The sequence below is a fragment of the Caloenas nicobarica genome, chromosome 12 (assembly GCF_036013445.1).
Source record: "Caloenas nicobarica isolate bCalNic1 chromosome 12, bCalNic1.hap1, whole genome shotgun sequence".
Lineage (NCBI taxonomy): Eukaryota > Metazoa > Chordata > Aves > Columbiformes > Columbidae > Caloenas > Caloenas nicobarica.
Genome location: NC_088256.1, coordinates 6647866 through 6670306, shown reverse-complemented (window position 1 = coordinate 6670306; position 22441 = coordinate 6647866). Strand labels below are relative to the sequence as shown.

General features: G+C 40.8%; 1 protein-coding gene across 2 annotated transcripts in view; it reads right to left on the bottom strand.

The window, feature by feature from the left end:
* Positions 1–17132, bottom strand: part of LOC135993317 (phosphatidylinositol-binding clathrin assembly protein-like) — a 29851-nt gene extending 12719 nt beyond the window's left edge. For both annotated transcript variants that reach the window (XM_065643084.1, XM_065643085.1), the window contains exons 1-8: positions 16733–17132; positions 8766–8908; positions 7001–7076; positions 6085–6187; positions 5810–5903; positions 5594–5705; positions 4422–4528; positions 3774–3815 (exon numbers count right to left, since the gene is read on the bottom strand). In XM_065643084.1, the coding sequence (XP_065499156.1) occupies positions 3774–3815; positions 4422–4528; positions 5594–5705; positions 5810–5903; positions 6085–6187; positions 7001–7076; positions 8766–8908; positions 16733–16862 (807 nt within the window). In that variant the 5' untranslated portion in view covers positions 16863–17132. The remainder of the gene's footprint in view (positions 1–3773; positions 3816–4421; positions 4529–5593; positions 5706–5809; positions 5904–6084; positions 6188–7000; positions 7077–8765; positions 8909–16732) is intronic.
* Between the last annotated feature and the right edge of the window lie 5309 nt (positions 17133–22441).

The window sequence follows — 22441 nt, the reverse complement described above, 5'->3', positions numbered from 1 at the left end:
AGGAAACAGCTTCAAAGCTCAGAATAAATTTGAACTTGATTACACAGTAGGAAGTAAGACTTCTCCAAATTGCCCTATAAAAACAATCTCCATCGAGCAAAATAATTAGACTGGTACTTTTGGAAGAGTTCACTGCTTTGCTATTCTAGCCACATTGCTCTTGTGGCTTTTAACGACATAGTCCATACTCCATAAAACAAATGAAATAAATCCTACTGGAGATTCAGATGAAGGGAACAGACCTCTAAAGGTTTAACCTACTTGCTAGCTCAGCCCTCCTCATTTGGCAAGGTTTCAGAGACATTAAGCCTCTTTTACCACTTCCTAACTTTCAGTAGGTCAAACAGATATGATAGGCATTGCTTGGAACAGAAACAAGCTTGCCCTTGCTAGCCCTTCTGTAGCAAAAGCTAGACCAGAGCATCTGCTGGAAAGAAGAAAAATATTAACCATGAAAGGCTTTGGCAAACTCCTCTCTGAAATACTGAGCACGTTTCTAGCTTCCTGCATTCAATAAAGGCCAATTCAAGCTACAAGAGATGCAAAGAAAAGCAATTATTCTAATCTTATAAAACTGCTTGTCTTCAAGTTAAGGCCTGAGTTGATACTTCTTCCTATAAACAGAGTTAGGTAAGCTAAGACAATGTAGTTATCTCAACAATTGGTCACAAATAAATTCAGAATTTAAACTAGACAGCTAAACCCCAAAGGGGAACATTTTGAAATACCTTTCCGGAAAGGTATCAGGGACAAAAAAAAGACCCAACAAAACAACCAAAACACTATCCTCCTAAAAAATAAACAAGTAAAAACCAAATACAAGAACACAGCAACAACCATAAAAACCCACACCAACAAAAGACAACCAAAAACACAAACCAAAAAACCCTATAGTTTTGCCTTGCAGGAGGAACAATGGTTTTCAAAAGGCATTGCACGACTCAGCTAGATAATCTTAAGAGCAGGAGACTATACCCTAATTCCAGAAAGTTTTTCCTAGTCTTTTTTTCCCCCTCCAAGGCCACTCTAAAACTGAAAACTTACCTGCATGGAAATGTATATTCTATACTTATTGTTTCTAAAACCCTCTAAACAAAACCCCTCAACCATGAAACCCCAAACCCAACAAACCAGTAACTTCTCTAAACTTTTTCTTTGCTGCAGGCATCCAAGAAGACATCAGAGATGAAATTTTGGGTGAACAGATCTTAGCAGTTTTATGTCAGAAAAGACACCTGGGCTAATACAGACATTATGACCTGAAAAAAGCTGTATTTTATGACTCAGCCTCCCTCCTCCCACCCAAAGACATCTGACAGACTAACAGCCATACAGAGGAAAATGACCCAGTTGCATTCATGAACTACAGTAACAGCTATAAACAGAAAGTAAGCGACATCATTGTGAAACAGGGCACCTACAAAGGAAAATGTTTGCTTTATAGGAACTGGCAAAAGTGGCACTAGGGTGAACATTAGATTCAAGGAATAAAAACAGTTATAGACCAGCAGTGATAATAAACCTCTAAAGAACTAAAACCGTTGTTGTCAGGAGCAGCCTAAGGAAACTCCGAAATATGCAAATCCCAGAAAAGAATATACACCAGAAATGTAAAGATAAGTTTTTGGAAAAAAAATTGAATATAGTAGACCAGAACAGAAAAAAGGACATGATCCCGTCAGAACTTATTTCAGAAACATAAGCACGTTGAAAATTAAGTTTTTGTGAAATCCTAGTATTAAGAAACTTTATCAAATTCTTTTAAAGTGGCACTAAATTGATGTACAATTATTCCACTCATTAAATGCCATGACATTTACTATGGAAGTGGAGTGCTTAACAGTGGCACTGAATTTGCCAAAATACACGGGATGCTGCCATCTAGTACCACAGCTCAGAACTGCCTTTCATTTCTAAGTGCATTTAAACAAAATAGCTATTAGAAAAAAATGTTGTGAGAACAGTAGATAAAGGGTTTTGCTCACCAAAAGTTTCAGATATAAAAAGCAACAAAATGGAGTTAAATCCTCTATCCTCAGTAAATAATAATAATGACCCAATTAACTGGACAAGTGCACACAAAGCCAGTGAAGTTTAACTTCAGACTTGAGTATAATTTGATTAGCATAATACAGAACAGCTGAATGCTACAGTACTAATCAAAAGAGTACGACACTAAGATCAAACACCAATAGAAAACATCAAACTACTGTTTTCACTCATTACCTGCTCTTCCCCTACTGGTTACAGCCCTATTTCTTTCCTACCACAAAGGCCTAGAAGTTCTTAAAGAGGTTAATATGAATTGCTAGGAGCAAGCATTAGAGATTTGTACTTTGAAACACGTATGATTTCAGATAGAAAGTGAGCAGTAATGAACAACACTGACAATGGAAGTTTGTGGTTTAGACTTGATTTCCATATTAAAAAGACACTGATGAAGTTTAGGCAAATATTTACAGTAGATATATTTATACATGATTAACCCATGAAATTTAATTTCATGAAAGTAGTGTAGGATTAGAGATGACTTAAAAGTTTACACATTAGATTTTAACTGTTCAGATTTAACTCTCAGGAGACCTCCTCACTCTCTACAACTACCTGAAAGGAATTTGTAGCATGGAGGGAGTTGGTCTCTTCTCCCAAGTAGCAAGTGATAGGATAAGAGGAAACAGCCTCAAGTTGCACTGGGGAGGTTTTGGATTGGAAATTAGGAATTATTACTTCCCAGAAAGGGTTGTCGGGCATTGGAACAGGCTGCCCAGGGAAATGGTGGAGTCGCCATCCCTGAAGGTGTTTAAAGGATGTGTAGATGAGGTTCTTAGGGACATGGTTTAGTGCCAGAGTTCAGTTAACAGTTGGACTTGATCTTGAGGGTCTTTTCCAGCCAAAATTATTCTGATGTTAACTGTTTCACACTGACTCCACTTAAACAGCTTGAGTACTCTAGACCTCTAAGGCACTCCAGTTTATTGCCGAAGTCTCCTGACAGATAGATTGCCATTTATTCTACCCATCAAGTTACCCTTCACTACAGAAAGAATACCAAATACCTCTGTCCTGTTGGGTTGGTCCTAGGTTAGAAATACCACATCCTTATGAACTGAAGGAACTTGCAAAGAACAACTTTGTGCCCTTCTGTGGCCTATCGGTGCTTCCCGTTCACCAAGTGAAAGCATCTTTCTCACCTCCTTTCTGCCCCTCGACTTATCCTCACTAGGTGTTCCCTTGCATTCCACCTTTTAGATTAAACGTTGCAGTGCACAACCTCTATTGCACATGTCGCTCATACTACTGAGTAATATCAAAGCCAGCTTTAAGTGCTGATATAGAAACATCAAGTATATTCAGAATTCACTGGAAAGAAAGAGATGATTCACAGAACTAGATAACTGCAATCTTGAAGTGTGTTGGAAGATGCTATGTTACAGTGAAATAGAAGGTTTTCCTCAAGGCATGGCAAGATTCTTGTTGCTTACATGCCAGTAAATCCTCTGTGATAAAACACAGCTGTTCTTGAAAAATATTTTCTGTGACTTTTATTGCTTTAAACAATAAAAAAAAACCAAAACCAAACAAACTTAGTAAGAGCTGCAAACCACCAAGTACTGCGTACATTTTATCCATGGAAAAAGTCACTGTACATATTTCCCATCTATAAATAGATAGAAGAGAATACATTCTCAAGGTAAGCAATTACTATGATACACACCAACTTTTAAAAATGCAAATAATAAAATAATTGGTTTAATCAATATATGTACACTGACCTGAGTAAGATCTGGAATGTCACCCTGATCAATTCCAACTTGCTGGGTTTACAAAAAAAAAAAAAAAAAAAAGAGAAAAAGTACATTACTACATGCAGTGGCAATGAAAATAAAAAAGTGATACCTGAACGTTACATAAAAACTAAGATATTAAAAATGGATATTAATAACTTTCTGAACTGTTATGAGTTTCACTAGGAACACACCTTAGAAATCACAAGTACATTGAATTGCATTTCAAAGCAAAGGCACCTGTTCATCCAGCCTAACTTTTTCCTGCAGAAGTGTTTACTGGGAGCATTGGAAACACCTACATTGTTTACTGGAACTGCTTCTCCATTTTTAGCAGTTACAGTAAATGAAAGCACTGTAAATAGACCATAACATTCCATCCATTCATTTTGGACCATCCATGAAATTTATAACAACACTTCAGAAAGTTTACTAAAGGATATCAAAAGAATCTCACTTCATGTTAATGAATGTATACTATACAATCTTTAAAATACCTGATCTGTAGAGTAATTCCTTCTACAGTGAGGTTAAGCAAACATTAGCCTGTTTCTGAAATTGTTACTACGAATATAGACTACTGTACCAGTACAGACAGCTAAATTACATGCTCTCCACAGATGTAGACTTATTTACCTCTGCTACTTTGAGGAATTCTGACAATTTGGTCATTCTGGCTAGAAATTTTTTGTAAATATCCAAGCCTTCTTTGCACTGGTTCTTCTTCATATCAAAATATCTTTCTGAGGATGCAAATAAAACTCTTGTAAGATAACACACTCCCCAGCAAAAGGCTGACACAGTGTTATAAAAGTTAATTTGAGACAAGCTTCAGAGAACTGACAGGAGTAACTCAAAGCTATTCAGATTTTAAAGTTCAGTTACTACAAAAGTTGTCAGGTATTCATGTAAATAAAAAGAAAAACATTGATTTTTCTATTTCATACATTAGAATAGAACGCAAAGCTTTACTAAGCATGGATGTGAATCACTGCAGTTGTAAAATTAGGTATTATGGGTAATATTTTCAAGAAGTCATCTTTTTAGCTGGCAATGAGGTGAATTATTTTATCGCTTGAAAATATCCCTGGTATATATTTACACTTATAGACCCAGTATCAATACATTTTGATGTTTGTAAGTGGGCTCAATATCCAAAAGACATGAGAATGGCTACTGAAGTGGTACATATACTGAGTTGACCTACCAAACAGAGTATCAACCACATCCTTCATTTTTTCTATATACTTATAGGTATTTCATCGAGTAAAACTAATGTATTAACAGAACAGACTGATCAGATGTTTTCATTCAGAAATTTGCTTAAATAGTCATTATAAGGCTTGGCTAAGAGCTTATTACTCTTGAACAAAAAACCCTGCAGGTTATCTACTAGGCTCATGCAGGTTCAGGTACCAGGTAAAGGTGAATACTCCAGCTACAAAGTATGGGAATCCAGAAGTCAGTCACACTGTGACTATACTAAATACTCAAAATACCAGGTATCTCACTAATACTTTTACAGTCCAATTGCAAAGGCTATGCACTACACATTTATAGCATCTCTGTCTTCACCTCACCAGTCACCCTCTCACCTCAACTTCTGTTTCAAGATGTACACTTCTACCTAGAAGAATACATTTAAGGCTATGCTAGTTGCCACTGAAACCAAGACAGGTATAATTTAATGCTAACGGAGCAGAGACAATTTATTAGGAAATTGCAGTCAGATATCGTCTATAATTCTGTAGTTCTCTCAAGATCTTTGACAAAAGTTCAAATGCTAAAAAAAAAAAAGTCTCACATACCTAAAAGATTAATAATCCCCTCATTGTATGCTGCAAAAAGTCTAATGGAATCTTTAAAGAGGAGCATAAATGCAGCATTTATAACACCATTTGTTAGTTCATTTGGATTTGCCTGTGTAGAAAACAATAAGAAATTAAATTAGTATTTAACAGTATAATTAAACTCTCACTTCAAAATAAGAGAGTGTTACCTAACACCAAGCTTAAAGTACTTACATCAAAATCAAGGAGTGCATCTAGCTGGTTCTGTATGATTGGGAGGGTTTTCAGAAGCTTTTCAGGATTCATGGTTCTCATCACTCCATCTATCCTACAGAGCAGAAGATACACGTTTACAAGTCACCTAGAGACCTTGGCATATTATGCTGTTTCAACAATACTATATTGCTTCAAAGGGCTAAAAGGAACAGTAATCTATGATCAGCCCAAGAACTACTGGTATCTCCCTCCCGCCAATATGAAAGACCAAACAAAACCAGTAACAGTCTTACCCTCTTTTCATTTTGGTGAAGTCAACTGCTACAAGTCTATATGAAAGTGCTTTTTCATTCAAGTATCTGCTATATCGCCTAATGAAGGTAGACATATCATAGCCTACAAGTTAAGCATTTATAAGTTAGACATCTTGAAGAGGTACAGCTTAAGTTCTTTTCAAGAACTGGTCTCCTACCAGTCCATTTTACATCAATTCGCATTAAAAGCCCTTCATAGGCACTTTCCAGAGCATTGAGATTCACTATTTTTCACCTTGAGATGTAATGTTACAGTTTCTTCCCAACTAGCTAAGATTAGGAAAGCATTCGTTGCAATTATGAGAATAAACACATTAAAATATTAGGCAAGAACCAAGCAGCTCTTAAGTTGTTCTTGAAATCAAGACTAAAAATGTATTCCTAGTAAAATGCTAAAGACTGGTAGCTTATCTGCAATGCCTCCAAAAACACATAAAAACCCAAAAAATGTTTTCTACCATCGGCAAGCAATTGAAAGACTTCTCAGAGATTTGGAGGAGTTCTGACTATTTATATAGAACATCCTAGTTACCATTCCATGCACCTTAACAGTAAACATTTACTCCTGGGACACTAAAATGCAGTGACAAAAATAGATCATTGTGCTAACAATCATCAGGTTTATTCTAGTCAGCATTAAGAGTTCACTTTTTAAAATTTACAGCTGTGTATGAACATGGCATATACACTACAGACAAATTTCTAGCACTCAACTAGGTAACTCAGAATCTCACTTTCCTTGTGCCTACATTCTTGGTTGTTAGGTATCTCGTTCAATATAAATCATAATACCCTTTCACTTAAATGTCATTTGTCTCCTATAACGTACCAACACAGGCACTATTATCAGAGCAAAAAAGCAGCAGAGTCAATGCCTTCAGTGAAAGATCCTTACCCTGCATGGCACTTTTGTCCAGGTAGTTATTTAAATTGAACAAAGTGTTTCGGGATGCAAGATACTGGATAAAGCGCTGTTGGTGAAGAAAGAGTTGAGAATATTTTTGTGAGAGTCAAAACATTTAAGCGTGTTACAAGAAAACTACACTTACCTTGTAACTGTTTCTGGTAACCTTTATCAACAACAGAAACTAGTTAAAAGGGAAAAATGTAAAGGAAAACTTGAAACTACTGATTAGCTAACCCTCTGAAACCCAAAATTCTTTCTGGCAAAAATATAAATTTAAACTAAATAAAAAGATATCACTGACTGTCAATAAAAGACTAGTAATCCTAGAGGAAGCTTCTTAGGTTAACTCTGTAGTTCAGAACAAACAAGCTGGAAAACCCTAAACAGAAAAACCACTCATATTATCCAAGCTTCCAAGGTTTGCACAGCTCTACTGCTGCTGAAGAAGTGGGAGACAGGCTTATTTAAAAAGTTTTAAAGTAGTAAGTAACAATAATTCTTCTAGAACTGTGGTGAGCAGTTATAAGTTGGCTTATAATGACATATTAATATATATATATTTAAAAAATATATTTTAATGCAGTGATCTGACTAAGCAACATTTAAGTTTAGACAAATAGCTGGCTCCATAAATAAGCAAGAGTAAGAGACAAACACATCAAGACAGCAAGGTCGTTTTAAAAGTTTCTCTGCCACTGTTCCACACATATCTCCTATGATTGTCATTTATTGACTTTCTTGCTTCTTTGTATGTGTTTTAGTCCATAAAAGAGGATTATGACCAGGATGGCTTAAGGGACTTGTTACATCTTTGATCTGGATCCCCCTGCTGCCACAGCACGCAGGGCTGTGAATTTTACTTCATATTATCCTCTAACTGTAGCCTCTCATTTGTTGACAATACCATTTAAGCACATAAATAACTTGGGGAAGTGTGTTAAAAAAACCAAACATGTTATGTTTTAAAGACCATTGCAATTAAGTACACAGAGCTTTGGAGAGAGGATGCAACACTAAGTTTTCAAAGCATTTTTAGGGCCGAAAGCAGTACTTTTAAAAATCATAATTTCAATATTGCCAGTAGTCTTTCAATATTACCAGTAGCCAACAGTCATTTATTAGGAGAATGACTACACACAAGTTCAGGACTAAATTGTCACCTGACCAAGACAAAGTTTAGGTTTTAAAGGAAGGACTACATTTCTAACACCATGTTATTGTCTAGGAAGCTTTTCATGAATAGTGATGAAATAATTTAAGTGAACTAAAAGCAATTGAAACCTGTTTCAGAGGAATGTTAATGGCAACAACATAAAGAGATTTAGCCCATAGGATGATGATTTGCAAGATCAAATATTCTAGTCACCATATTCCTCCCTCCACCCCCCCCTTTAGTAAGTATTCTTATCTGCTAATGGGTTGGCTGCACATTTATGGGGTGCTAACAACTCTTTTGCTGTGCTCTTACTGATAAGCACTAGCCTGATGAAGCAATGCTCATCAGAAGTTTTTAAGCCTTTATTCTCAAAAGGTCACTCATTATTCCTTCACAGCCCAACCCAGATACCTGCAGTTAAATTGCAAACACATCATTTCAGTATTGAAATAGTGAGGTAACATTTTATTTTTTGAAGAAGCACTTCACAGCCATTAGAAATGAAAACAAAGACCTTTGAAAAATTGAAGTACCTAAGACTGAGACAATTTTTTTTAACACACAGTCAAAGAGGCTTTAACAGAACTAATGTCTTACCTCGTTTCCATACATCATGAGGTGGTGTGTTGTAATTAGAGCTTTGAACACTACAACCCAGCTACTGTTCGCAGTTCTCTCAAAAAGTGTGTCTGCCAACTGTGGAATGTTCACATTCATTTCATTTGTGCACTGTATTAGATCTAAATTAAAGGGGAAAAAAAATCCAAAGCATTACAATGAGTTATATGCTCAAAGATGATCATCGTGTTATTTTGTCTTTTTACATTGAAAATTGATGCTGGAAGCATTAACTTCAGTTCTTTCTTTAAGAAACAATTGAGCTATTTTACATTCCTTTCTCAAATTCACAGCATTTTACTGAAAGACTCCACATACAAACCTCAAAGACATTTTAATAATTTTATGGAGTCCCAATACCTCATCAATCAATAACCTGCTCCAGTAGAAACTCTATGCCCAAGTTATTGCCCGAAAGCCAGTGCAGACCCTCTGGATGCCCAATGCCTGAAGCCACTGAATCTAACAAACAACAAAAAAAACCACACCACACCACACACACCAAAAAAAAAAAAAAAACCACCAGTGAAGCAAGGAAAGGCTGAAACATCCATACCTCCGACCTAAGCCTGAATACTGGCACATATGACAGCAAACGAGACGCTACAAACCTATAATAAGCCTTTTTCTTTTCTATAAGAATTAAGAGCAAGAATTTGCATCTACGCATCTTCCCACTCAGCTAAAATAACCTAATCACCAACCTACTGCATGTTTTGTGGTGGATCTCGGCAGGTCTTAGGCTTTTGTACAAAAAAAGCTCTTTGTGTCCAAGAGTGATTGTAAACTCAAGAGTAGAACATTAACTCGGGAGGTCAGAGACAGAGCACTTCAAGTCTCCTGCCTGAGCATTGGTACAAAACCAGAAAGGGCCCCAGTGGCTACATGGGGAAAAAAGTCTGAGAAAGCCAGGGAAGACACTTGCTGAGAAGAAAGCAAAGAATTGAATCCAGGACTATTCTAAACACCTCAAGACAGGCACATTAGACATTAGCTCTCTCTGAGCTAAATTTGGCTCAGGTGTGATCAAAGTACACCTTAAGGACTGGGCAAGGCCAGCAAAGCAAACATGGAGTTTGAAAAGCTTCCTTTGTGGCCTCTTATTTAAGGCAAGCCTGTGAGCAGCCTGTTGGTTGCAGAGCAGCATTGCTGTTGCTGTGGTTTGTGCAAGAACTCCAAGGGCAGCGCTTGGGAAGCTGGGCAACGACTGAATCCTGAGGTGTCGGCACCACTGAAATGGCCAGCTTATTTGCCTTGTTAGCAGTATGCAGAGGACAGGCTACATTATTATAAGCAATTTAAACACTAACTTAGAGATCGCACTTTGATAGTTTAGGGCAAAATACTTCCTAGAAATACTGCACTTAGAATTTATATCTGTTCTAATGCACTGAATATATTACCCACATATCTTAAAGATCTGTTTATTAAGAACATAAAGTCCTTTGATTAAGGATCACTGTTTAGAATAATTTAATTACTAGAGTACTTTTAACAGATTAAAGAGTTCTAGATATTATCTTGTTGAGGTAGAAAGCTATAAAATGCAAATTCTAACAAGTTACTAATTTCATTCTGATGTCAAAAGTTTCCAAATATGTAGAAAACATGCAAGCTGGGATGAGAACTTTCATCCTTATTAGTAACACACAAAACCACAGAAATAACTGCACAAAGAGCTCTGAAAAGAAGTTTTAAGCAAGCTGTGCATCAAAATCATATTGTTGAGTAGTATTAAAATATTTCAGTATTTACAAATGTGAAGATGCTCAAAAAGCAAGTCATTTGATAGACACAGCTCACCACTCACAGCTATGTCACATTAAGTACTTCAAAATTTCTTGAAGTCCAAACAGTCCATAGACAATTATGCCACATAAATCAAGTCTCAATTCCAGAATTTATACACAGAGAAAATGTGAATTTCAATTCAACAGCCTCATCTACTCAAAACATATTAAGGAAAATAAATCTTCCTAAATCCAATCAGTTTATAAGTAAGCATCATAAAGACACTGATGTTAGATCTTGCTCAGTATTTTTCATGTAACTAATGTGTCTGTAACCAGCACAGAAATATTACAGAACTATTACAAGTCCTACTCTCAGTTTATAAAACCAAATAAACAGAAACCAGCCAACACCCCCCCCCCCAAACTCAATACACAGCAATACCTATAACATTAACTAGGTAACAGTTAAAGAAATTCCATTGATCTGCTGAGGTCAAAGACCACACAAACAGCCTATCAAAAATATTATTTCTGCACAAAGTCCTTTTCCTTCATATGACCACTAAGCAACTCTAATTTTTTACTGAAGATTTTCAATTTCAAGAGTGATTATGAAATAGCAGATGAAAGTGGGAGTGAAGATGCAGGTTAAAACAAATGAACTTTCTGCTCTCAAGTCAAATTTTCCAAGCTAATTTCATTCATATTTTGCCAGCACTCTCCAGAGATATTTCAATCTTGTCACCTTCCCTCAAGCTGAGGTCTACCAGCAGATGTTCCAGTAGACCCTAAGATGATGCTCAACACCTGGGAGACCCCTCGCATATACTTATGTCTAAGACTGATATAAAATGTGTTCTTACAGTGCTGCTCAGACATAATGTAACAGAAATCCTACTGTTAGCAACCATATTAAATGCTGTAACTGATCACCCATCCCTTAAGCCACACATCTCTAAAAAAAAAAAAAAAAAAAAAAAAAGCTTTGCCTTATCATGCCATCATTAAGGTTTATTACTGCAAAAAGACATCCAGATATCTACCTTCAGAAGGGAGCAACTGCCTTCTGTTTTGGTACACAAGACTCAAAGAAGTCTTCTGTCAAGTAACAGTAACAGAGTGGAAGTTGATAGACCTCTGGTGCATTTGAGAAGTTCATGTTACTGCTTTATTCCACAAGTGTGGTTCCATGTGATCGAAAACCATGGTTCCAATAATTCTGTAAAAGTGCTAGTAAGGTTTTCCAGCGTGCTACTTGCTTCTACGAGATGACGTGAGCCTGACCATTTAAAAAAGCAACTCAAATGAAATATTTCACATATGTAGGGCTACTCAGAGCCTAATTCAAGCTGTACTCGAGATTAGAGGACCTGAGTGAGCTGCAAGTCCTGAGCACATTAGACACATGCTGAAGACAACACATACTGGCTCCCCTCAAGACAATTTTTATTGAGGGCACTTAGCACAATTGTGGTCTTTGGTTTCAAAATCTCCTTGAGTGCGCTAACACATAAGCCACAGTTGCCAATATCAAAGAACACATGCCTAAGCAAATGAAATATCTTTAAAATACTAAGCGAAGAATGAATAATGGAAAAAACACTCAGTGCATTTTATAGGCCAAAACTGGACTTTCCTAAGACTGTAATGCAAAAATGGAAGTTTAAAAACACTTTTTAATAAACCTTCTCAGGGCAATTTTAAAAAATATTATTTTACAACCAGTAATAATAAAGTTAGCATCACGCTTGAATTCTAGCAATTGAGATACATAACCAAAAAAGCAAGTGTCACTTCTGTAATACGATTCTTCTAAGTCTGCAGTAAGAGTATCTATGTAGAAACAACTGCATGGATCCGTTAGAGCTGGCAGCAAAGGAGGAGAAGGCCATTGGCACCATACATCTGGAAGCACAGAGGAACACATGCACCTGAGAGACTGACAGCTCGGCAACTGTAATACGCATGTTGGCAGCAAAAGCTGGAATGAAATGTGTAGGGCAAGTGATGCTCATTTTCTTATCACACTACTTATATAAACACTTTACAACTCAAAGCATTTTGCCAATTACCCAGAGGAATCACTTCAACTGCAAGTGAAACTGTGGCACTGTTTCTAGAATGGAATTTAGAAAGACATTAACATCACAGAGGGAAGAAAAGGGAGGGAAAAAAAATTTAAAAAAAAAAAAAATTGAACAGCTTTGAACCAGAAGAATACCATAAGGGTTTTCAAGCAGCTTGGAAGAGCTGTGGAAATCTTACTGCCTGGAAGAGCACTGAGTATTTCTCTTCCACAGCTCACCTGAAACACTGGCACATCATCTACAAAACCCTACAGCTCTTTGGAGAACAGCATGTATAAATCCAGATATGAAATGTATATGTACACACATACATATCAATCAGGTTTTTTTGAAAATTCTCAGTCAGGCACTGACAAAAACTGACAGTTTTCTACTCTCAAGTAATAAGAAAGTAACTCTTTTCTTGATTCAAGAATCTCTCTCTCAGGAGAACTGTAAATACTTAAGTTAAAGATGACCATAATGGTTTAATATTCCCATATTTCTTCCATTTTGTCATGGGACTGAAAATGCTCTAAGAGAGTTATAAGAATTAAGACCACTTTCCTTAACCCTAGCAGTCTTGGGGAAAAAAAAAAAAGTTTATTTTTGGAAGTTGCACTGTAGTTTCCAAAAACATAAAACAGAAGAACCACTTCAGTAAACTTTCTCAATGTTTCATAAGGAATCCAACAATTCTTGCTGGAAGACTTAATTAAAAGATAGCACCTGATTGATACAAATATTTTTATGCCCAAGTGCTCTTCTAGTGCAGATTTGATACAAATCTTTAAGTTTCATTTGTATAATAGCTAAATCTGAATTTAGATATCAGAAGCAATTCAGCTATTCTGTCCCCACTAAACAGGGATACATGATGATGGCCCATAAAGTTTTCTAAAAAGTTTTAAGCAATTTCTAAACAAAAACGACACCTATAGATTACAAAAAACATTAACTTCTATTTTTGTTCAAGTCAAATTTCCTCAGTTCCTATATTGAAAAGCTTCACAGATTACTATAGAGCTTCAAATTAAAGACAGCCACACCTTACTGCCTGTGGAAGAGTTCAAGAGTGTTTGTTCGTTAGGTATCTCTGCAAGAGCCACACTGCACCAGCACTCACTTGGCAGTCATGAGCTATAGCTGCTAAAAGAGCAGGCAGACACAAAAACGACCCAAAACTGAGACAGTCATTAGGTGACATTATTGGAAAAACTTTGTGATGATTTGGTGAAGACCTGAACTTTCTCCCAAAGCAAAAGGATTAAGAGCCTAATTCTGCTACATAAAACAATGTTATAGTGCCCAAATTATCACTTGTTATAAGATTTCCAAAATTCGTATAGGGATTTTAAGTTTTGATGAGTAACATTAACTGCTTTCCCCTCCCCTGTGCATTTTAAATGGGCTGTACACAAGTTAAAACAGGAGTTGTTTTTTCCTTTATTACCATGTTCATTTAGAAGTCTAAGCAGCAATTAATTTAAGGGTTTGTATTTTTCTAAATTTTGGTCTACACACAAGTCTACTCTACCAGTTACCAACTTGGCTGCAGCTTTAAATGTATTTATTTTTTATTACGGCTTTTCAATGGTTAACCAAGAGGAGATATGTCACCAAAAGCATAATGTAGCCCCACTCCACTGCAACCCAAACTCAAGAGGCTGAGGGGAAGTGACAGAACCCACGCTGGGGAAGAAGAGATAAGATTTTAAGGTGCTCCACTAAAAGAAAAGATCAGCCTCTGTATAACATTTTATGTCAACCTAAAATATTAAAAAATAGTACAGAAATAGATCTGCTGACTTATTTAGATGACACCGTGACCTACTTTAAAAGGAAAAAATCCTGAAGCATTCCCATTGACATTGCTTAAGGGTTTCTTTGTGCGTGTGTGTGGTTTATTTTTTGCTCTTCAAGAAAAAAATATGAGTATACTACTCAGTAGTTAGTAGCCAGACAAAACCCAAGACTTAAATATTAGTTCACACACTGCATGTGTAACGTCTTCCCATAAATATCGATGTTGTAATATATTTTTTCTTGCTGAGGAAACTTGGCAACAAGGGGATTTAAGAATTAATCTGAACCGAGTGCACAAACTGATACTCCTCCACAATCCCTGATGCAACTACAGCAACTCTCAAAAACACGTTCTTGGTGAAGCTTTTTCTTGAGCAGCAATTACAAGTAATACCAGATGGTGTAGCATTTTTAATGACACACACATGTAGCGACCAAGGTACAACTAGCACTGTTGCATCAAATCCAAGCTATGTTTTCCTTCATAATTTACTTAAATTGGAAAGTACTTGCACTGTATCTTTGAAAATACCTTGTGTGATTTTTACAGAGATTACAGTACTTAAGCTAGTATCTTGCCTCCTTGCATTTAATACAAGTAAGTTTCACGTACAAGTGAAAAAATAAGAAGTGCCACGCAAAGGCTTGCATTTGAAAAGCAGCACCTGGGTACAATCATTGAAGACTGAAAAATATTCACGGAGATTTTTTTAACCCCTTACAGAGATATTGTAGCACCATATTTCATATCTTTTTCTCCCCCACCCCACCAAAGCATTCATCTATTTCAGATACCAAGTCAGAACAACAAGTTTTTTGTTTGTCTTAGACCAAAGTCTGAGAAAGTGAATTACGCCCAAACAGATTACTCATCTGGCACTGAAGGGGACCTTCAGGAGACTGACAGCTCTAAACAGGTTTGTATCAAAAGATATTCAAAGGAATTTGATAGTCAAAAGGCAATCTCAGTTTATGCCATTCTCAAGTTAGGAGTTTTTCCAGGTTTCCGTTTTCTTATTTTGTGAGGGTAACTTATAGTAGATGACATTGTTTTAAGGATATTTTCAAACGATATATCTTTTAAGCTTCAGAAGCTTTCAAACTATTGAGCAAACTGTCACCACTTTCTGGTTTCCTGTTATGTTGCCACTCCTGGACTCAAGGGTTACCTCATTAAGTTGTTCTACCACAGGCAGAACACAAGGCAAGATACAAAGGTAACTTTACAAACATATCTTTAAAAAAAGAAATTGTCAGTTACCCAGTTTTAAAGCTTTTAATTTCAACACAGTAGCTGCAACATTTACTACTGTAGCTGGATTCCACTCACTCAGATCAATAACAAATGAGATTTATATCTGGTTGATAACTAGTTGATCCACATCGAAAGCTCTCACACAAGAAGTCTGTATTAACATACAAGTACGTGTCATACATACATACATACAAGTGTGTCAGCCAAGCCATCCTCAACCAAAATAACCGAGTACGCTTCCGAAAGCTTCAACAGCAGACTCCTCTTAGCACCATCAACTTGAACGAGTCCTGCAAAACTACTAGCCTGCTCCCTTGACTTTGAAGAAACCAACATAGAGCTTCACGTCTTCTTTCCTCTCCCCAATGGAAACACACACTTCTAACAGGGGTGTACGGCTCAACTACAGGGTTTGCAGCACTCAGTGCACTTTTAAGCAGTCAAACAGTAACTTCACTTGCTATCCTGTTACTAAAACCTGAAGCAAAGCAACACCCCTGATACTTTTGTAGCTATCAAGGGTAGCTTTCTGCATCTTTTGATATGCAGAAGGGAGTTTTAATATAATTAAGTTTAAGAAAATGTCAGCGGCAACATCCTCTCATTCTGGAAAGATGTATTGGTGCGCCTTCTCCCTTCCCTTCACCTCGCTTCAAGTCTTTTTACCCCCTTCCACGAGCTGTGAGACAGAAAGCTATGATATTTCGGGGAGCGGTAGAATAATTTAAACGGCTGCATTCCACCCGATGCACAGAAGGGCGGGAAAAGCGCTTAAAAATTTAACTTCTCGCTCACAACAGCAAAGCCGCACCGCTTAACCCACCTTGTCGCCAGGTTCCGGATTAGCAGGCGCTGCTGTACCCGGAGCACGTAAGCCAAGAAGAGTTCACAAGGCTGGGATATTTTTGTTTCGGGGCGCGACAGGGTGTCGCAAACCTCGCTCCCTCCGCGCGTGAACTAAGTTTTGAAGAGCAAACCGGCCGGGGTCACCCGGCCCTACGGACCCCTACGGACCCCTACGGACCCCGCCCGCAGGTGCGAGCGGCCCCGGGTCCCCCCCGCCCGGCCCCGCGCCGTCCCACTCACAGTCCAGGTGCTTCTTCTTGGGCCCCATCACCTCGTGGGTGGTGGCCTTGCAGACGGCTTTGGCCACGGCCGAGCCGGTCACGCTGTGCTGCGCCGCCGTGATGCGGTCGGTGATGGACTGCCCCGACATCCTCGGCGCGGACCCGCCGCGGCGGGCGGACAGGCCGGCTCGGCGGCTCCTCGGCGGCCGGGCAGGGAGCGCAGCCTCCCCGGGGGAAGGGCGCCGGCGGCCCCCTCCGATGCGGCGCGGGCGAGCGGGGAGTCCTCGCCGGGCTCCGCCTTCACCAGCTCCTCTCGACCGCCGCCGTGGCGACGGAGGCTCTTCCCGCAGACCCTGTGCGGCGGCGAACCCCTGGCCCCCCCGCCCCGGCCCCGCCGGCTCGGCTGGGCGCGCCCGGCCCCGCTCGGCTCCGCTGTGCGCCCCGGCTTTCCCTTTCACATTTACACTCCCAGACAAAATGGCGGCGGCCGCGGCGTCAGGTGACCGCGCGCCCGCCCCGCGTGCCCGCCCCGCGCGCCCGCCCCGCTCCGGGGGCTCGCGCGGCACCGGGCGGCGCGCGCGTGCGCGCGCTGCCAGCCGCGCGGGAGGACACGCGCGGCGCGTGGCGGGAAAGCCGCGCTCGGGGCGGCCGCGTGCCCCGCGTGCCCCCTCCGTCACGGGAGGAGTCAGTGACGCGGCGTGACGTCACGGCAGTGAGCGCGCGGTGTCAGGTGGCACCGCGGGGACAGCCCAGCCGCGCCGGGGCGGCTCCGCCAGCGGATCCTCGTCTTTTGTGCACTTAAAATAAAAAACGCAAGCCTGTCGGTCGCGGTCGCGCCTCCCGCGGTCCCGCCGGACGAGCAGCGCGGCCGTGCGCTGTCGGGGTGGAAATGATCCCGCGGGACCTGCCGCCAGTGTTTGACGGGACGAGTTTTTCCGTGGAGCCTTGTGCAGCGACGTGGGTCCCTGCAGGACCTCACAGCATCGCTGCGTGCTGCAGGGAAACTCCCTCTCTTACAGGTCGGGGAGGAAGAATAAAAGCTCAGAAAACTTGCCTCTTGCAGACTTTATTTGCAGAAGCAACACCCGTAAAAAGAAAGATTCTGACGTCCCTTGCTGAGCCTATTGCGTGTTCTGGTTACAAACCCAAAGCCGTGGGCTGTGCCCAGGGCTGGGCTGTGTGGTTGCTCTGTGAGGCTGCTGAGGAGCCTCATGAGAAGCTGCTCTGGAGGGGAACAGGTTTCATTGCGGGGCTGAAAACTTGTTAAACTGCAGCAGCGGCGGCATCTGCCTGGCCCTGACCTGGTTTCGAGGAGATGAGTCTTGCATGCCTGAAATTACACCAAAGAACTGGGCGGGACAGGAACAGGGTGATGGGACCGGCTGAAAATGGGAGGGAGGATGGTGGCTCACCATTGGTGTGTGTTCACTTGTTTGCTGTTTTCCGGACAGCAAACAGGAGCGTGGGCACAGCTTTTGCCAGGTGTGACAGCGGTTTCTCTGATACGGACACTTGCCCGTTGCAGCTGGACCGTTACCAGGGAAGTGTTTCAAACCACCATCAATCACATGCTAATGGTTCCACACAAACAGGGTTAAATAAACAACCTAGAAATGGCAGGCTCTGCAGCTCCCCCAGTCCTCCCAGCCTGGCTGTCTTCGTACCAGCTTATTACTTGTCTAAAAATATAACAGAGGTTTTGTAATGGTTTGACCTTGGCTGGACACCAGGTGCCCACCAAGATGCTCTGTCACTACCCTCCTCAGCTGGATGGGGTGGGGGGGAGAAAATAAGATAGAAGAGCACTCGTGAGTCAAGATAAAGGCAAGTTAATAACGCAAAAGCAATGGCTGTGTGTGGAAGCAAAGGGAAACCAAAGCCGGCGATGTCCAGCCACTTCCCGGGAAGCAGGGCTTTCGAACGTGTAGTGGTTGCTCTGGAAGACAAATGTAATAACGAATGCCGCCCCCCCACTCCTTCCTCCTTTCTCGTGGTTTTATTTCTGAGCAGATGTCATATGGTGTGGAAGATCCCTTTGGGTCAGCTGTCCTGGCTATGTCCCCTCCAAAGATCTCGCCCAGCCCCAAACCCCTGGTGTGTTATCGGCACCTTTCCAGCTACCGATACACAGCACAGCACCGTGAGGGCTGCTGGGGGGAAAATTAACCCCATCCCAGGCAGACCCAATGCAGGATTAAACAGAACAAACTAAAGCGAGCAGGGACGGCTCCCAGGAGGAGCTGTCTGTCTTTCCATTCCGTACACTGTGCAAATATTAGCGGTCCTATGATCCGGGGTGGGTAACGTTGTGAATGAAAGATTTCTATAGCCCTAAGGGCATAAATGCATTAAAACATGGTGACTGCTATTAAAATATTGAACATTTCCTGTGGTGGAAAAAGTTACAAACTCTTTAGTTGGATTGGCAGCAGACAACTTCTAGCTGCCTTATTTTTGCCTTAAGAGTCATAGTTTCTGGGGAAAAAATGATCCTGAATCTTCAAATCCTGAGGAAACATCAAAACAGTAAGAAAAGATGAGATGGAAAGATTAAATACACACTGTAAAAGTCTACATCTCTCAGGGGTTGTCTAAACAGGGAAGCTATTTTGCAATAAGTGAGGGTGTGAGCCGAAGCACAGCAGATATTCTGTGCTACCTTCACCCCCAGCAGGGACTCTCTCGTTTAATTCTGTTCCAGAAAGCCTAAATTTTGCAAAAAAGTGCCTGAGTTGAGTGTTTCCCATTGCTATGGCTCTGCCTTTACTCCATGTGCTAGTCAGGCCCAAATCTGAGTTCAAAGGTCCCTCTTTGGCCAGTGCATTGACTTGCTCCAGGTTCCCGCCGTCCTGCACACAGAGCGAGCGGTTGCAGGCCGTCTGAGTGGGGTGCTCTATAGATGTGCCTTCTTTTGGTTTGATTCATTAGTTAAACAGAGTGCCTGTGTAATTCCTATTCCAGACAACAGATTATGCTGGAATGGGATCCTCAAAAGAATTACTCAAAATCATAAAACGTACCATGGGCGCACTTGCTATGGTCATAGAAGCACGGGAAAGTGTATTTTGGGAAAGACCACTGGAGGTCCTCTGGTACAGCTGGACCCCAGAGCAGGGACAGCCTCAACGGTGGGTCAGGTCACTCAGGTCCCTGTTCAGAACAGCACGGAGGTCTCCAAGGACAGAGATTCCCCAGCCTCTCCGGGCAGCCTCTGTGTTCATATCCATTGTCAATCTGGCATTGTTACGCTTTTCCAGACTTACGCAGATATGAGACTATTGAGACATCTGATGTCTTATGAATCTGTCAGTGAAGGAAAAGGAATTCTTGTCAGGAGGAAATCAGTGACAAGCCAATCTGGGCCATCATCTGTCCACCTTAGGAGACACATCTACATTTCTGGTGCAATGCAGAACTTTATTTTCTTAGTAAGAGAGTGTGTTTGGGTGAAATTCTACTTTTTTTGAATCAGGTAAGGACAAAGAAGAAGAAGCTACCACCCCCTAGGGTGGAGTGGCAAGGTGCATTCATCATCCTAAATTAAAGATGTATTTACAGAGGCTTGTGCATGGCACCATGAAAGATACACAATTAGCTATGCAAATTGCTGCATATATGTTTAATTGAGAAGTATGTAAATAGCTCCTAGGGAGCGGTGGAGCGATACCTTACCCACCTCTCCTTCAGCTCCCCAGTGCCAAACACGCCGCTGGTCCCAAGGAGACAAGGAAATGTTGGTGTTTTTAGGGCGGAGGTGTCTCCCTCGCCCAGCTCCCGCAGCGCAGCAGCGTGAGCCGAGGTGTCGCGTGTTTCTGCAGGAGCCGCCTGAGCCCGTCTGCTGGTCGCTGCCTCTGTGGGTCTGGCAAACTCCAGCCAGAACGACAGCACACCTCACAGGGGGAAGCTGGTTCTTGTGTTCACACCACATCGGTACCTCTTTGTGAGACCCCTTGCCCGCCTCGCTCTCCTGCACCCCTCTCATGTGAAAGCAGTAGTTTAGGTTGCTCCACTAGCAAGACTTGCTCTTAGCCACTCTCCTGCACCCATGGACTTTAGTTTGCATTTGTAAGGATGAAAAACTGGAGATGATACGTACAATTTACACCTCATTCATCTTGCTCCCCTGTGTTTACTGTAGGGTGGGTGGTGAGGGCTTCAGAAAGGAGACAGGAAATATATTCCAGGCGTGGATGCATAAATAGTGCTGGGGAGGTGGTGGCGGAGGGAATGGGATGTTTCTGGGCCTCTGCCATGACTGAATGACACAGATGGTTTTCCAGGGAAATGGGTATTTTAGTAATGAGCAGTGAGTGTGCTTCGGGCTGGCTGCACCTACGGCCCTGGGAATGCAAACAGTTTAGCAGCAGGTTTGTCAATAAATACCATCTGCTCAACAGCACTGAATCCAAAATATTGCAGAACCTACCTTACTGGTGGCTGTTGTTTTTCTACATGGAAGTGAGATAAAAATCAAGCTAAATACTGTTGGGTTTTTTTTAATATTGTGATTGTGATCTAAAAATTCTAAAACTTTCTCTCTGTGGGGCATCAAGAGTCCTTTCTGCTCAGGTCCCTGTTTTCCATGAGTTTTTCAGAGTGTCTTGGAGATCTTTATTGCTGTCAGACATGGTTGAAATTGGCTGCTGGATGTGAAGGTTTCTGGGAGAGAAACAAGACATCAGCATCGTATAAAAAAACCTGAAACCAGAATAAGTTTCAATGCTAATTCTTACTTCGGCAGAGACATGAGAGAGAAAAAAAACCCCACAACACACTGCTGTTCAACTTGGATTTATGGGCATCGTATACTGCCAGTCTCTTTTAAAGGTCTTGCTTTCCCTCTGTCCGAATTATAAAACGTGGATAAGAAGTACAGCTCCAGAACTGGGACACTCTATGACCAAATTCATCCAAACCTTGCATAACTGCAAAATACGAAAAGATCAGATCATGAGTCTGTCGTTGGAGGTTGCCTGGCTGAAACTCAAACTCAGCATTATGTCTGAGTTAGGTTTTTAGTGCAGGATCAGAGAGAATTCCAGGGAGAGACAGGCCTGAATAAGCAGCTCTTTAAAAAAATAATAGCAAAATGTAGTGTGAAAATAACAAAACAAGAAAAAAAGCGAAGATGCAAAGAAAGATGAGTGACAAGGAGTGGAGTTCATCTCTCAATTTGTGTGTGGAAGGACAGAATGACATACAGAGAGGAGTCACGAAAGATATGGGAGAAAGAGAAAAGTTTGCTGGGAGAGTAAACCATAAAATATCCTTCCTTTTTTTTTTTTTTTTAATGGAGCTTGCTTATTTCTGCATGAATCTAGAACAAATCCATTTATCTTGATGTTTCATTGACATCAGTAAAGTTTCTGAAATGTACAGAGTGCAAACAAACCTGGACTGAAAATGGCGAGAAATTGGTTGGAGGTAATTTACTCTTAGAAAGAGCTGTATCTACAGCTGCTTGCCCGTATATTGTGCTTAACAGAAAAAATGGACCATTTGTTTCTCCAAGAAGATTTATGACTGATGTTATGCATCATAAGGAACAAGTAAGAAATAGAATTGGACATAACCCCCAGGGCCTTTATGCCGCTTTTCCGTGTGCTCTGCAGACATGACATTTGTGCTCAGCAGTGTACGGCTGGTAAAAGCCACCCCGTTTTCTGATCTCGTGTCACCTGTAAGTCACGTTTCCTCTGCCCGTCCCTTCTGCCCAGCTCTGCTGAGG